Source organism: Dendropsophus ebraccatus, chromosome 10 (genome assembly GCF_027789765.1).
Source record: "Dendropsophus ebraccatus isolate aDenEbr1 chromosome 10, aDenEbr1.pat, whole genome shotgun sequence".
Classification (NCBI taxonomy): domain Eukaryota; kingdom Metazoa; phylum Chordata; class Amphibia; order Anura; family Hylidae; genus Dendropsophus; species Dendropsophus ebraccatus.
In genome coordinates, this window is record NC_091463.1 from 33,902,018 (window position 1) to 33,919,809 (window position 17,792).

Here is a 17,792-nt window from a genome sequence, read left to right on the forward strand (position 1 = left end):
TCTGTGCAGAGCAAAGGGACAACTGACTTCCTGTGTTTTGTCTTTCTATTGCTGTTACTAGAGACCGAATGGCCTTAGAGTTGGACTGGCCTGGACTGCAGTTTTCCAGTTACTGAGACACCTAGTGGGCAAATTTAAAGCATTATTTTCTATATAGAAAACTGGCAAAAAAATAAATTATATAAATTGTAAAGCTGTTGTATATTACCCGACACCCCCCCCCCTTTGCGGATTTTACCTAATGTATTAGTAATGCCCATTTAAAGATGTTGTACATTACATGTATCTTATGGGGTATTGCTTGCATTTCATTTGTAAATTATATCACTTTATTTGTAATATATCTTTATTAAAGAACATGTTTAATTATTTTTTTTTCACATATTTACATTGCCCCTCTGCTGCTACCATTGTCTGTATCAGGAACTGTAGGGCTGCTTAAGCCCTGGTCCTGACACAGTTATACATCGCTAGTGCTGCTTTCAGCACTAGAGATACTGAACTTCCCCTAATGTCTATTCTAATGCATATAAGCATTCCAATAGAGATTACAGTTGGGGAAGCGGTTTGTCTCACTAGCACTGCAGCCTATAGCAGAGGGAGCAGTGATTGATAGTTATGCCTGCTCCCTACACTGTTTAATGTCTATTTTAATGCTAATATGCATTAGAAAAGACATTAGGGGGAAATTCTGTATTGCTAATGCTACTTGCACTAGCAATATGTAACTGTGCCAGGAGCAGGGCTTGAGCAGCCCTGTAGTTCCCAACACAGCCATTAGTGGCAGCAGATTGGCTGTGTCGCCCCTTCCTGCCCCCACTCAATATTAACTGCTTTAAAAATATTATTAATAATAATAATAATAATAATAATATACACAGTATATATATATATATATATATATATATATATATATATATCTTTAATTAAGTTATATTACAAAGCTATATACCTTTACTTCAGAAAAAAAAATATTCCCTGAAGTACTCTCTTATGAAATTTTGTGCACTTAAAAAGCATCCTTCTCCATAGTTTCCATCAGGGGACTACTGTACAATACATTTGTGGGTTGAAGAGCCCAACATGGGGTCACCTGTTCTAATACTGAGTTATTTTGATTTCGTTTCCAGTGATGGTTCATAGAAATTCAGGATTACACAAAACATTATGCGCACCACTGAAGACGTTCTATACTATAGAGTTGGCCATGTAAGCTAGTCTATATTGGATTGACATCCATTGAGCATACGAGTTTGTGAACATGAAGGACATTTTAAGAGCGTTTAGTTGATGGGCCGTTGAAGCCCTTACCTAGACATTCTAAAGCTTTCTATGACCGTAATGCTGACCTCCTAAAGGTCAGGGGAATCGATAAAGTATACTATGACAAACGTGGAGGAGAATGGTTAACATATGTGGTTCGGTGAATTATGAGAGTTAATAAGATCTGTCCAGATGGTTTGACACTTCATTCTGCCTGATGCTTTCAGTGGTGGTGGGTGTCTATGGGAAACTTTAAATGGTTATTTGATTTAGTTTTTTTTTTTCTTTATTATTTTCTATTTTAAGTTTCATATTTCTTCTGCTGAATATTGTATTGGATGCCACTGATGGAGATGAAGATCGAGGATAGTGGACTGCACATAATTTTTGCATTATTGCAGGTATATTTTATATTTAGCCAGCCTTAAGTTTACACTTCATCATTTCTGCATTATTACCAGTATATATTGTACGAAGCCAGTCTGTATATTGAATATACTGAATATGTTTGTATCATTAGAATTTTTTTAGAATTGTTTATTTCCTACTTTAATTTTTTTATCCAATACAAACTTGCCAAAGCAAAGCAAAATCCAGCATCTGGTGTAGTACTTCAGTTAAAAATACTCATCTTTACTGCCACAATGTTATAATAGGGGGGCATTCACACATTTTGTGCATGGTCCGTATGGAACAGAGTTTGGAGTTCCTGACATCATCATTCATTATAATACAAGGAGCTTTGAAGCTGATTAAAGGGACTCTGTACCCACAATCTGACCCCCCCAAAACACTTGTACCTTTGGATAGCTGCTTTTAATCCAAGATCTGTCCTGCGGTCCGTTCGGCAGGTGATGCAGTTATTGTCATAAAAAATTTAATTTTAAAATTGCAGCCCCGTGCCCGATGGGCGTATCTGTGCTCTAACTTTGCACCACCCCCTCTGTCCCTCCTCCCCACCCTCTTCATCATTAGGAATGCCACTGGAACATTTACTTCTGTTTGAACATTGCACAGGTGTCTTAATGATCCAGCCCATGTGCTGTGGTAACACAGGTGATGAATAGGAAGCAATCTGCCTGGAGTATTCCTAATGATGAGGAGGGCAGGGAGGAGGGTCGGAGGGGTGGTGCAAAGTTAGGGCACAGATACGCCCGTAGGGCACAGAGCTGCGATTTTAAAAGTAATTTTTTATGACAATAACTGCATCACCTGCCAAACGGACCCCAGGACAGATCTTGGATTAAAGCAGCTATCCAAAGGTACAAGGTGTTTGGGGGGTCAGATTGTGGGTACAGAGTCGCTTTAAATGTTCTCACTACTGTACTGACACAGTATGTCTGTACAGTAGTGAGAAGCACATCTTTTGAGAAACGGACCATGCATGTAACATGTAAATGCTCCCTATGTAGTGCCATACCAAGCTACCATACAGTGATCAAGTAATAAAAGCAAATACAGTCTTCAATCTAATACCAAGCTTGTGTTAACCTACATATTACACCTGTCTACCTCTACCAAAAATTAAATAACATGCCTTTAGATGTGGATGGATGCCTGCCTTGGTACCCTTGTCATGTCGCAATACTCGCCACAGAGTTAGACATTGACGCAAAAGGGGCCACCCTGGTATTTCCCTATTTATGTTCCAATACTCGCAACCGAGTGGAACTTAAGGGTCTACGTATCAGGGTGGTGTGGTGATCTCCCCACTGGGAGGTACCCCTTGGCAACAGGCTTTTTTTCTCTGGAGGAATATCTGGCTATTCCTGTGTTTTAAGACTCTTAACTGAGGCTCCATGGACCCTTTTTTTTGCATAAAACGTATAAAACAATTATTTAACCAGTTCCAAATAATTATCTAGCCCTTTGAATGTACACAAGGAAATACCTAACTACCTAACTATGGAATTGCTATCCATCATATGAGCTTCTAAATTTTTTTTTGCATCAAGTAATGAAATAACAAGTGGAGGATAAGTAGAGCATGTTAGTGCACAAAATTAGTGTCAAAGTGACAGTACTGTGTTTAGCTTTATGGACTGTATCTGCCATGCCAGGCGCTCCTCTTCTTCTGTACATACTTTTCATCTCAATGCAGTTGGCACTGGCTGCACTGGTACATGCTTCCAAGAAAAAGTCTAGTAAAGAGTTTTGACATTTCCTTTCATAGTTTGGCACCACCTGGTGTTCAAAGTTATAACAATGCGCACGTCCATTTCATTACCTGGTGGAAACACCTGCTCAGTTCTCTGCATATTGATTCTCTGTTTTCTCCAGAGCAGCCAATACTTACTTGTCAGAAAAGGATAATAGACTATACAGTAATATGATAGTGTAAGGGAGGGAAAGTAAGAAGGGACTATATTGACAGCTTCCAGAGTTGGAAGAAAACTAATTCTGTTCAGAGTCTACAGGCAGCACCACAGGGGCATATTTAAGTCCCCAAAAAAAGTTTCTGCAGATTTCTTTAAAACAGCTATTAACAACCTTTGGTACCGAAACAATTCATGGGTTGACCCCTTTAATAAACCAATCACTGGATTTTCAATAGTGCCATAATATTGTAAGGTAGTAAACTAAAGGGTAAGAAGGCTAAAAGGACTGTACAATAATACGACATATGAATGCAGTCCTGCAATCTCTCCGTAATTTAGTAGAATTATGGATATACCATGGGCCATTGTTTTTGTATTCTTCCATCTCCGATATTGATGATATTGAGCTTACACTATTACTAGTCATGTATTTCTCATCATCAGATTTCCTATTACCTTCTGTATTCTTCTTGTCCCTGGGGAACGAGTTCCAGGCCATTAAATTACAATAACAGCATTATCTTCTAAATTCACAGGTTACAAAAAGAATGTATTGTGCTTATTTAGTATAGCATGCGTTAGTATGAATGGATTTTTCCCATGCCGTAGATGCTCAGATCTCCACTTATTCATTGCTTTTATTAGCTTTGTTAGCTTGCCAATTTACCAGCGGATGCTCCATTTTATTAAACTTGTATAATTAGCTATTGTTTTATTGCAGTTGTTTGCCAAATGTTTCCACATAACCTCATGGGGCTATTGACTTTATTCAAGTTTTCTTTTTTTCTTACTCAAGTCTTTTTACTGAAACATGTCTTAATGTGGTGACACATACCAGGAAGAAAGAAAGTGCAATTCCTTTAAGTCGGATAAATCAGAATATGCTATTATCTAGCACCTGTGCATGATGGACTAATGGAAGTTTTAGATATAAAAATAAAAAGTTTGTATAGCCAAAAATACTGGGCGTGCATTATTTCTTTTTGTTTTGTTTTTCCTTTGTCCTTTGCTGATATTGCTTTTACGTCGCTTTATTAAAGTGACATGAAAATGCATGTTCTCAAAAGGCTTCAATTACTTTGGATTTCACAGTTGTAGAAACTATGAAATAGTAACAAGGTCTTAGATGACTGCATATTACAACATAGCACATTAGTAACACTTCACACCACTTTAGCTATTTGTAACTACTCAGGAAGGCTTTTTGCCTGTTCTGCGCCATCTAAAGGAGGGCACATGAAGCCTGGTCGCATATAAAAGCTCTCTCGCAACTTTAAAGTACAAATTTGCTAAACAAGAAATAGCACACTAAAATGCATCTAGAGTAATAGCTTGGGGCTTCAACGCAACTTAATGTAACACATCTTCTACATTTTAATTATCATTGCATGAAACTGCATTAATCTTGTACATGCTCTGTCTCCTCTTTTAGATAGTGTAGCCTTCACAATCGGAGATATGTGTGTTTTTTTTTTTTTTTTAAGAAAAGAAAACCCCCAAGCCATAGGATTCCCTGAAGTTCACCCTAAAGAACTCATGACTTCTTTCCCCTAATTTGTTAAAACTGCTGTTTATATCTGGAAAATTGTATAATGCTTATAAATACTGATAAACGGTATCATTATATAGATGATGTATTTTTGTTATGTTACTGTTAGGAATGTGACTTTGCGCTCCTCGGTCTGTGCCAGGCGGCCGAGGAAGCGCTGAATTTTTGTCTGTGTTTGCATAGGAATTGTGTCTGAACTGTGTTTTACTTCAGCCACACCTGCCTTGCCTGTGAGACTTCTGGCAGTGCAGGGGTTACTGCACTGCTAGGTCTGTTCAGCTGAGCTTGGTGCTGGAATCAGGGCTGCTCCAATCAGCTGCTGGACCTAAGCTCTTACCCTGGATAAAAAGCAGTCAGATCCTCAGTTCCCCGCTGGCTATTAGTTGTCACTAGTCCCAGCTCCCCTACTCCTTTCCCAGCGTTCCCTGTCCTAATCCCCTTGCTATTGCTCTGCCCGTGTTCTGACCTCTTGCTTGACATTTGACTATCCGCTCTCCTTCTGATTTTGTACTGCGTTGTCTGTTTGGTTTTGACCCTGCTAGTTGACTATCCTCTATTGTGTTTTGTTTGTCTGTCTACGTTTTGTGTATTCACCTACGCAGTGTAGGGACCGACTCCGTGGTTGTCCGCGACCGTTTAGGGTCGACCGAGGCAAGTAGGCAGGTGACAGTGGGTGGGTTCAGATCTAGGGTCACTGTCTCTTGTCTTGTCTACGCCTGCCAGTCCTGACAGAATAGCCAGCCCTATAAAAAAAAAAAAAAAAAAAAAAAAAAAAAATTTTTTTTTTTTTTTTGCAGTCACCTTGCATCATGGACGCCATGGAGGCTCTGGTTAACCAGATGCAAGGTCTGAACACGCTGGTTCAGAACCTTGCTGAGCGCGTCCAGGAGCAAGAGACTGCACCACGACAGGTGACCATGACCACCCCTCTACCTCTGGAACCTCCTGTGCAGCTCCCTGAAAAGTTTAAGGGAGACAGGAGGAGTTTCCGAACATTTAGAGAGGGATGCATGTTGTTTTTTCGTTTGCGCCCCTGCTCCTCTGGGGGTGAGGACCAAAGGGTGGGCATTATTATGTCCCTCTTGCAGGGTCCTCCTCAGGAGTGGGCTTTTTCATTGTCCCCTGGATCCATGGAGTTGACCTCCGTGAATCAATTTTTTGCTGCCCTAGGGCTATTATATGATGACCCAGACCAGGCGGCAGTAGCAGAGCATCAGCTTACTTCTCTGAGACAGGGTAAGAGACCTGTAGAAGAATATTGTGCTGAGTTCCGGCAGTGGTGTGTACCATCCGGCTGGAACGATCCAGCTCTGCGTTGCCAGTTCCGGATGGGGTTGTCGGATCAGCTTAAAGATCTATTGGTAGTGTACCCTACCCCTGATACTTTAGAGGGGACCATGACATTAGCCATACGGGTGGACAGACGACTCAGAGACAGACGCAGAGAGAAAGACACCCCTGAATCTTCTAAAACCCTGTCCTCTGCTGTTTCTACTCCTAAATTAAGTCCTTCTGTTCCCCGATTGCAAGATGAACCCATGCAACTCGGGGTTGCGGATGCCAAGATTAGACGGGCTTACCGCCTACAACATAATCTCTGCTTGTACTGTGGAAAGGCCGGACACCGGGTGAGGGAATGTACCTCCAGACCAGAACCACCTCCGGAAAAACTCCAGCGCCTGAGTGACGATCGAGGGGGTCACTCAGGTGCCCAGGTACCTCTTGAAAAGAAAAACAAATTAATGTTGCCTATTTCTTTGTTTTTGGGAGACAAATCTGTTTCTGGTTACGCTCATGTGGATTCGGGGGCCTCGGCCAACTTCATTAATTCTGCATTCTGGTCAGCTCTGGGAATATGCCCGCTTCAGCTTAGATGTCCGTTGACTATTACTGGTGCTGATTTTACACCCCTGGCCCAGGGTAAAGTCAGGTACATTACTCCTTCTATGGAGGTGCAGGTTGGGTCAGTACACAAGGAGATTCTTGATTTTCTGGTCATGGATAACTTGTCTTCTGACATAATTTTGGGTTTGCCCTGGTTGGAACAACATAATCCTGTATTTGATTGGTCCACTAAGGAGTTGATTAAATGGGGTTCTAAGTGTTCTTCTCACTGTATTGCATTAAATGTCACAGACTGCTCTACTATGGAGGGAGAGATTCCTGAGTTTGTAGCTGACTTTGCTGATGTGTTTGATGAAAAATCTGTGGAAGTTCTGCCACCGCACCGTCCGTACGATTGTGCTATTGATTTGATTCCAGGGTCCAAATATCCTAAGGGGAGAATTTTTAATTTGTGCAGACCCGAGAGGGAGGCCATGCGAGATTACATCCAGGATAGTCTTCGCAAAGGTCATATTCGTCCCTCTTGCTCTCCATTAGGTGCTGGTTTCTTTTTTGTGGGGAAGAAAGATGGTGGACTTAGACCCTGCATAGATTACCGTGAACTTAATAAGATCACCATTAAGAATCAGCACCCCCTTCCTCTTATTCCGGATCTGTTTAATCAGATTGTGGGTGCTCAGTGGTTCTCCAAGATTGATCTTCGTGGGGCCTACAATCTGATTCGAATAAGAGAAGGGGATGAATGGAAAACTGCCTTCAATACCCCTGAAGGGCATTTTGAATACCTAGTCATGCCCTTTGGGTTAAGTAACGCGCCGGCAGTTTTTCAGCACTTTGTAAATGATGTCTTTCGTAAATATCTTGGTCAGTTTCTGGTAGTATACCTGGACGACATCTTAATTTTTTCACCAGATTGGTCCTCTCATGTTTGTCATGTCCGTAAGGTATTGGAGTTACTCCGACAGAATCACCTCTACGCTAAATTGTCCAAGTGCCAGTTCGGGATCCAGAAAGTCTCTTTTCTTGGTTATATTATCACCCCTAACTCTTTTTGTATGGACCCCCTTAAAGTGACCGCTATTGAGAAATGGGAACGCCCAACTAACCTCAAGGCCCTGCAACGGTTTTTGGGGTTTGCCAATTACTATAGAAAATTTATTAAGGGGTTCTCTGTCATTGCTAAACCATTAACTGATTTGACCAGAAAAGGGGCAGATCTGGTGAACTGGAGCCCCGACGCCGTACAGGCATTTGGACAGTTGAAGAGGTGTTTCTCTGAAGCTCCAATCCTTATTCAGCCTGATCCTGAGCAACCATTTATCATTGAGGTGGATGCTTCGGAGGTAGGGGTTGGAGCAGTTCTCTCACAGGGTCCTGTGACACTGACTAACTTAAGCCCTGTAGCCTACTTTTCAAGAAAATTCTCTAAAACAGAGTGTAATTATGATATCGGCAACAGAGAACTACTGGCCATTAAGTGGGCCTTTGATGAATGGAGACATTTTCTTGAAGGGGCTAAGCATAAGATTAAGGTTTTAACGGACCATAAGAACCTATTATACCTGGACAAGGCTAAACGCCTTACCCCCCGGCAAGCCAGGTGGGCATTATTCTTTACCCGGTTTAATTTTGAGATTACGTTTCGTCCTGGTTCTAAAAATGTCCGAGCTGATGCCCTGTCTCGCAGCTTTGATGTCAGCAGTGCCCCCAGGGAAGAACCTGAGACTATTTTAACACCAGGAGTGGTCATTGCCACTCTCCAACCTGAACTTGCAGCTCAGGTGGTAAACTCACAGTCCCTAGCACCCAGGAATACTCCAGATGGGAAACTCTTTGTACCTCCTAATCTTAGACTCAGGGTTCTTGAAGAGACCCATTGTTCTGTATTAGCAGGTCACCCGGGCATTGCTGGCACAAAGTATTTGCTCTCACGTTGTTATTGGTGGCCTACTTGGGCCAGAGATGTTAAACTGTTTGTTGAGGCCTGTGAGGTCTGTGCCAGGTCCAAGGTCCCTCGCAGATTACCCGAAGGTCTTTTACATCCTCTACCTTTACCTGAGAGACCTTGGACTCACCTTTCAATGGACTTCATCACTGACTTGCCGCCATCAAAAGGAAAGACTGTCATCTGGGTTGTTGTTGATAGATTCTCCAAAATGTGCCATCTCATTCCCCTTAAGAAACTTCCTAATTCACGTACTTTAGCATCTTTGTTTATCAATCATATTCTACGGCTACATGGGGTGCCAGAGAACATTGTATCTGATAGAGGGGTGCAGTTTGTGTCTAAGTTCTGGAGGGAGTTCTGTGGTCGATTGGGCACTTTATTATCATTTTCATCTGCCTTTCACCCTCAGAGCAATGGGCAAACTGAAAGAGTGAACCAGTCATTGGAACAATTTCTCAGATGCTTTGTTTCTGGTGCCCAGGACAAATGGAAGGAGTATTTGTCCTTGGCAGAATTTGCCCTCAATAATAGGGAAAATCAATCTATCAAAATGTCACCGTTTTTCTGTAATTATGGTTTTCATCCAAGGTATTCATCTGCGCATGCTTCTGAATCTGTTAACCCGTCCGCTGAAAAGACCTATAGTAGACTGTGCACAGTCTGGGCTCGAGCTCTTGAGAGCTTGGTTAAAGCCCAAGAATCTTCTAAAAGACAAGCCAACAAAAGACGCATATCTGGCCCAGAGTATTGTGTGGGTGACAAAGTGTGGCTTTCCACCAAAAACTTGAAGCTTAGGGTTCCGTCCGGAAAGCTAGCACCTAAATATATTGGTCCATATGCCATTACTGAAATCATTAACCCTGTTTCTTTCAGGTTACAACTGCCAAGAACCATGCGCATTCATAATGTGTTTCACAAATCTTTATTAAAGATGTATGTTACTCCAGTGTTGCCATCTACTCCCCCTGCCCCTCTGGTCGTTCAGGGGGATCTTGAGTTTGAAGTGGAAAAGATTCTGGACTCTCGTCGGGTGCAGAACTCTGTCCAATACCTCATCCATTGGAAGGGGTTCGGCCCAGAAGAGCGAACTTGGGTGGCGAGCAAAGATATTCATGCTCCTCGTCTCATACGCCAGTTCCATGCTCGCAATCCCTCTAAGCCGAGTCCTTTGAAAGAGGGTCCGGAGGCCCCTCATAAGAGGGGGGGTACTGTTAGGAATGTGACTTTGCGCTCCTCGGTCTGTGCCAGGCGGCCGAGGAAGCGCTGAATTTTTGTCTGTGTTTGCATAGGAATTGTGTCTGAACTGTGTTTTACTTCAGCCACACCTGCCTTGCCTGTGAGACTTCTGGCAGTGCAGGGGTTACTGCACTGCTAGGTCTGTTCAGCTGAGCTTGGTGCTGGAATCAGGGCTGCTCCAATCAGCTGCTGGACCTAAGCTCTTACCCTGGATAAAAAGCAGTCAGATCCTCAGTTCCCCGCTGGCTATTAGTTGTCACTAGTCCCAGCTCCCCTACTCCTTTCCCAGCGTTCCCTGTCCTAATCCCCTTGCTATTGCTCTGCCCGTGTTCTGACCTCTTGCTTGACATTTGACTATCCGCTCTCCTTCTGATTTTGTACTGCGTTGTCTGTTTGGTTTTGACCCTGCTAGTTGACTATCCTCTATTGTGTTTTGTTTGTCTGTCTACGTTTTGTGTATTCACCTACGCAGTGTAGGGACCGACTCCGTGGTTGTCCGCGACCGTTTAGGGTCGACCGAGGCAAGTAGGCAGGTGACAGTGGGTGGGTTCAGATCTAGGGTCACTGTCTCTTGTCTTGTCTACGCCTGCCAGTCCTGACAGTTACTGAATAAAATCCTTGTTCTGCTCATAGTTAAGGAGGGAGTTGGTAGCAAGAATGCTTAAAAGGGGTTATCCGAAGATTTCAAGTTACCAACTATCCATAGGTTAGGTGATTTCTAGCTGATCAGTAGAGGTATGATTGCTGGGACCAGCTTCGATCATTAGAACAGAGATCAATTGTCCCACAAGGGAATGGAACAGCAGTGAGCATGCTCCACCACTCCATTTACTCTCTAAGAAACTTCAGAACATAGTCAAGAACTGAGCTCAGCAAGTGAATGAATGAAGTGGTGGACAACCATACACGCTGCCACTCCATTCAGGGACAAGGAACCTCTGTTTTTATGACTGATGTTGGTTTCAGTGTTTGGACCTGCAATCAGCTATGTATCACCTATCCTGTAGATATTTTCTACTACTAACTTGTGTTATTTTCCATTTTATAAGGGTATAATGACGCTAATACAAAAGTGTCAGTGTCTGTGGGTTGCAAACACAATTTAATCACTTATTGCTGTACTGCACCTGGACTTACAATGGCAAATCAAAGTGCCGAGCAGCTGCATGCGCAAAATCTACCTGTATCCACAAATGCTCATGTACTGTACTAATAGGTGTAGCACATTGCTAGTGTTAATTTTGCATTTAAAGTGTACCTATCGTTATAACTTTCAAAAGCTAAATCAACAGCAGACGTGATATAAAGCAAGTTTGAAATTTACATTCTTATTTTTTTCCTTTTAGTTATCATAGTAAAAACACTGTACTTCCTGTGTTCTGACTCTTTTTTTTCTTCAAAGAGTCTAAATACAGGAAGTCACGTGTTTCCCAGGCCATCTGAGCGCTCAGAGAAAAGGCAGTCATGTGACTGATGGACACAGTGAGCCGTGACTCTCTGTACTGGCCAGGCTTTCATGTGTTTAGGTATCTTTTTTTCAACCAGCACAAGACTAAAAAGCTTCAGGAGACTGGACCTGTATTTCTGGTAAGTTCAACTTTGTTTTACAGCATAAGAACTAATAATAATAATAATAATAATAATAATATATTGCAAACTTGCTTTATATCTACTGTTGATTTAGATTTTGAAAGTTATAATGACAGGTACACTTTAACAATAATGGTGAGCAAGAGTCTATGACTATAATAACTTATCATGAAATGCAATACATTCTATTATGAAACCAGTTCTATTGTGTATAATGTTATTTTAATGCAACCAATAATCCTCTTTCTATCCTTAATATAATCTATTCGAAATTCAGCATCGCAGAGTTAAATTGACTGGTAAAAGATCAATCTTACTGATGAAGTTGGCTTGCCCAGTATAGATGGTGTATTGCAGCTCGTATGAACCAACGCTGAATTCATCATCAGACATCCAGTGGACTGTTATAGTGTCATGAGATGCCGTACAAAGCTCTTCTCTTATAGTAGGAGGATTCGGAGCTGCAGATTGAAATGAAACCATAAATAACCCACATAAATACTAGCAAGCAATATCTAGAGTTCAAAGACACATCTATTTTTCGTAATACAGATCTGTAACACGGATCGGAATAAAGTCACAGCTAAATAGGGATCAAAGCAGAGTAATGGTTCCCGTGTACTCCTGCCTCCAGCTCAAATGCTGACTGCACATTTATAAAAAAAATACCACCTTACAAATGGGAAATTTACACAAGTTGGAAGATTTCCAAAATAATTTTGACCACGGGGACAAATCTTTACCACAACTTGCAGATTTTTTTTGCAAATTTTGTTGTGATTTTTTTTGTAGATTTTTCTCATGCATACAGAAACAGTCCAAGGCTTGTAGTCCTTAAGCTAGCCACGGTTTGGGTCACCATGGTCACATTGGGCAGAGGGCTGCCACTGGAACTCCTCACACTGGCAGGGTGATGAAGGGAGGGGGATGTACTGAAGATATGGGTGTTTATAGTTTACCTGAGGCTCACTGATATTGTTTTGGGGTGCCCTTGGGTGATACAAATGAAAAATCCAGACCAGGTGTAACATAAACAACTCACAGTTTGCATCACTGAAGTTCGGAAAAAAAACATCCAAGTTGGAGGCACATTATTTATTTTTTTTTTTAACAAAAAAGTCTTGGCTGTAGGCAGGAGGTGTTTGCGTCTTTCTAGAATCCCATGATCTGATCCTTCTTTATTCTAGCTCTTGTAGATAGTCCTTTGACTTTCTCCCCAAAGCAGGCTGTAACTAGATCATGGTAGGGCTCAGAGGTAGAAAACCCATCCATTGGTTCCACCAGTGCTACAATTCCCAGTGGCTGGGTACAGGTCTGAAGACTAATTACCTTCTTCCTGCTCATAGGTTAGGATTAGGTTAGGACAGTTATTTCGGAATTCTCAGGAGACAGAAATGCTGCCCCCAAGCTGTCTTTAGAATGGTGTCCAAGTGGTTCTTAGATTCACTGACAACTCCTCAGAGGAGGCTGCTGTAGGATTTCTTTCCCCAAAGAAGCCTAAAACATGAACACATCCTCTCAATCGGAGAGACTGCACTAAAACCCTGACTAAACTTCAGTAGAGAGGCAGAACCAGAAAAAGCTCCTCCCCTCCTTTAGCAAGGTTCCTAGCTTTGTGTATGGGTTATTTATAGTGCTCCTAGCTGTACCTGACAGGTAACAGTTACAAGAGTATAAACGATATAAATAAGAGTGCAAAGAAAAATAAAACAGTATAAAGATCTCAGACACATCCTAAATTAGGCAATTTACCGACACCGCCACAGCGCAGGTCCTGCTGAGATCCCGGTGGGACACTGCAATTATACTGATTTTTATATGTTATATGATTAACTATACCAGCAAATTTTGCTGCAGGTAGTCCGAAAAAATACATTTTATTGTGGATTGAATTCAGTAGAAAAAATACATAATGCACATTCCATGACAAAAAAAAACACCACACACAGCACTGTAATCTGCTGAAGATTTTACCAGCACTGGTAGAATTAGCAACAAATCCATCTTGTGTTAATTTACCCTCATAACTGGTTTCAACAGCCCTTAAAGGGATTATCCAGGCTTAGAAAAACATGTCCGCTTTCTTCCAGAAACTGCACCAACCTTATCCTCATCCCCATCCAAACTAGTGACAAGAGTCGTGCTGTTTCTAAAAGAAAGCAGACATGTTTTTCTAATCAAGGATAACCCCTTTAATTAAATGTACCTTATATGGAACATCTAACTGTAGGGCCATGTTCACACACAGTAAATAAATAACAAAATACAACAGTAAAATAAGCTTGAGGTAGTCCGGCTCCGTCATTTGCTGACAACTGATGCCACAACTGTTGGCAAAAATGCACCATATGCTTTTTTTCATTACCCATCAGTTATTGGAGGGTGCAAGATACGTTCTTCAGTTCTTTGTGTCTGGTGATCCAGAAGTATCCACCAGATAGTTTGTCAGTTCAAGCGTGAGCCGGACCACTGAATTAATGTAAAGGGAGCCTTCCTAAATGTGAATTATCAGCCATTTTCTCCATTAATGGCCACTTTTTGGGACATTTTTTTATGTTTATCAGCAGTTTTATTGCTAAAAAAACAGTCCAAAATACTATGTGTGAACACAGCCAGAGAGCGAAAAAGAGATGCAGTTAATTCTAGTAAGTTTACTATTGTATCCAATTGCTTTCTCCCCCCATTGTGGAGATTTAAGCTCAGTTCACACATCAGTAGGACTGTCTGTTGTCACGGACCCACAGCTATGGACAACAACATGGATGTTCATCATTGTGTGAAGCCATTAATAGCCACTGTGGTGTGTACTAGGGCTGACCAAAATTTCTTGCAGCATGGATCATGGCCCTGGAAGGGACCAATAACACCTATGGGTGTGTGAACTGGGCCATAAAACGATTGTGTTTGTTTTCAGAGATATTGCGGATGTGTGAACATACCCAAACTCTTTGAAAACTGACAATTAGAAATAGAGCTGGCAGAGGAATGTTGTTAAAGCGAATGAACCACCAGGTAAATCGCTATGGGCTTTTTACATTAAAGGGACTCTGTCACCTCCAACCCACCCTTCTCAAAACCCTAAACTAAAGTAATCTGTAAGTAGGATAAAGGGTGATGTATCCAAATCTGTAATTTGTACCTTTCTACTCCTTTGTATGTAAGCCTACATACCGGCCATGTTTCTGCATAGAGAGGACTACTTAGCTCTAGAATATAACGGAGAGGACTACTTAGACTCCATCATTTGTGGCTTATAGCAGAGGAATCCAAGAACTTAGAAAGATAAAATTGCAGATATAGAATCAGCGTTGTATACTGATGTATAATCTACTGATAAGTTTAGCAGGTGTTTTGGAGGTGGCAGAGTCTCTTTATCAGACCGGCGCCAGTGTAGGGATGACGATGGCATGGTCCTTTTTGAACCATTGCCTTATTCCCACGCTCTGTGCCGCTCTATTCCCGAGCACTGGTCTGGCTTGAAGCACTGTGGACAGGCCAAAAAATGAGAAGGAAACAGCACATCCAAAGTAAGTGGGTGGCCTAATATCACACCAGTACGCGCTGTTTCGGCATATGTCCGCCTTTTTCAAGCAGGCTGACATATGCCGAAACGTCGCGCACTGATGTGATGTTAAACCACCCACTTATTTTGGGTGTGCTGTCTCCTTCTTATTTTTTGGATGATTTTGCCAGCCTTGGGCCAGGTTCGGTGAGACGGGCACCCACCCTCTTATTATACTATCCTTACCTGTGCCGTTGGCCCCCAGTGTGACGATCTCCCCACTGTGACATAGCTCTATTGATTCTAATAGAGCTTCTTCAAAGAAAGTAGGGGGATTCGTCCACTGGTGGGCCCGCCCCCAGTACTTCAAGCCAGGCCAGTGCTCCGGAATAGAGCGACGCCGTGCGTGGGAACCCTATGTTAATGTAAAAGCTCACAGTGATTTAAACAGTGGTACATTCGCTTTTATCCTCATATACACACAGTTCTTCGAGAATGAAGCACTTTAAATGAAAAAAGAAATATCAGCATTGTGTGCTCTCTTTGATGCATGGCCAGGTATTGGCAGCATGGTTCAGCATTTTATCTTCTTACCTGTTACATAGTCCAAGCCTTCTAACAATTTCTTCTCTCGGGAGAAATCCAGGGCAAAGTTTTCAAAGGCATCATTTAAATTGACATCAGGGATAAGAACTTGAGAAGATGTAGTTGCCATGGATACTCTGTCATAAGATAACAGCACCATTAAATATTTGGGTTGTTCTAGGAATTTTTTTTAACACTTTAAAACCAGTTTCTACTAAAGTATTTCCTTTTTTTTTTTTTTTTTTGCTGGAGTTAAGTACATTCATTTGTTGCAGTTATCTAAATTGACCTATTAATTGAGACATTTGAAGTGCCGGTCCTTTGTAAGGACAATTATTCAATGAACTCACCCTGATAACAAATGTCTCCATTCACACACTTCATAATTTATGCACCTCTAATTTAGTTGCCGCTGAACACGGCAATGCTGGAGACACTTCCTATTAACAGATACCATCTTTCTTGGTTGTTGGGCATTTTAATCTCATCACGTTTTAAGTTTTTTTAAATTTGTTTACAAGCTTTATATATTTAACAAATCTAATACTCCAATGCATATACAAAGCCTAAGAGTCCTTTTACATGAAGCGATTTCTTGGCTGCAAGGACCGTTTGCTGTGTCTTTACACGGCATGAAAAATCGCGTGCCTGGGCTACACGAAGGATCACTATATCATTTGTGCGGCCTTCGAAACTGACAGCCCAGATATGCATATATCTGTGCTGTCAGTTTACAGATCACTAGCAGTGTATATTTACCACACTGCTTGTGATCTGGCATCTGGCTTCTCCAGTTAGCCTGCTATGTCTTCAGGCCACACCTCCTACGGCTGTCAATCATTCCAGAGAAGGTGGGCCTGAAGTTACAGATGGTGGTCGAAGAATGGGAGACCTGGATGCCCAATTACAAACAGTGCTGATGTAAGTATACACTACTGCTTGTGATCTTTAAACTGAAAGCACAGCTGTTCTATCAGTTTTTTTTTTTTTTTTTAGCATTGCTGGTCACGCATAACCCTGTTTACAAAAGACGATGTGTGGCCGGCAGAGTTGGTTCAAATAGTGCCAAATAGGTATTGCACAAGGCAAGTGCCAAATTTATTTTGAACATTGAGGGAACTTTATCATTATGTGCCCCTCGCATACGCCCAGGAAAAAGGGTCAGATTTGCCCCTTTTCCGTGGCATACGCCAGCCGTGTCCCCTGCTCAACCAATGGGCAGACAGGAAGGCACAACAAGGCGAGGAGGAGGCATGGCCTTCTCCTGCGCCTGCTTTATTAGGCTCGGTTCACACGTTGTAAGAGTGCGGCTGTATTTGCGGCTGTAATTGTGCGGCGGTATTTTTGGTGGTTCGTGTGTATGCTTGGAAGTATAGGATATGCGGCTGCACAGTGCACACTATGTATGAATCTACGGCCCTATCGTAAACGGACCCGTAAAAAATGAACAAGACCATTGTTTGCGGCTGAATATGCGGCCGAGGATTGACAGGCGGTCCGTACGGAGTACTTCAAAAATAGCCGGCAATGATGCCGAATGCCGATGCCTCTAATAGTTAATATATTAAATTAATCAAACACATTTTCTTTGTAATCAAGACACTTTCGTTGATCAATAATTTATTTCTAACGAATCCATCATTTTGCAATTAAATATACTGTTAAAAAAAATAGATATATAAATAAATGTATATTTATCTATATATTTATTTTTTGACAGTATATTGAATTGCACAATGATGGATTCGTTAGAAATAAATTATTGACCAGCGAAACTGAATTTATTTCAACGAAAATGTGTTTTTTTAATTAAATATTAATTAGTACAGGAAGCTCTATAAGCCGTTAATTCATATGCCGGCAATAGAGCATTCTGTACTAATCATCACTTTACTTTAATGAAAACATCAAATGTTTCTTCTAATTATGTTATGACAATAGCATTATTAGAAGAAA

General features: G+C 41.6%; 1 protein-coding gene across 4 annotated transcripts in view; it reads right to left on the reverse strand.

Moving 5' to 3' along the window:
* The window catches only part of MID2 (midline 2), a 200,069-nt gene that overhangs the window by 52,783 nt on the left and 129,494 nt on the right, over window positions 1-17,792 (reverse strand). For all 4 annotated transcript variants that reach the window (XM_069986526.1, XM_069986525.1, XM_069986527.1 and 1 more), the window contains 2 exons: window positions 15,846-15,973; window positions 12,067-12,210 (listed from right to left, as the gene is read on the reverse strand). In XM_069986526.1, coding sequence (XP_069842627.1) covers window positions 12,067-12,210; window positions 15,846-15,973 — 272 coding nt within the window. The remainder of the gene's footprint in view (window positions 1-12,066; window positions 12,211-15,845; window positions 15,974-17,792) is intronic.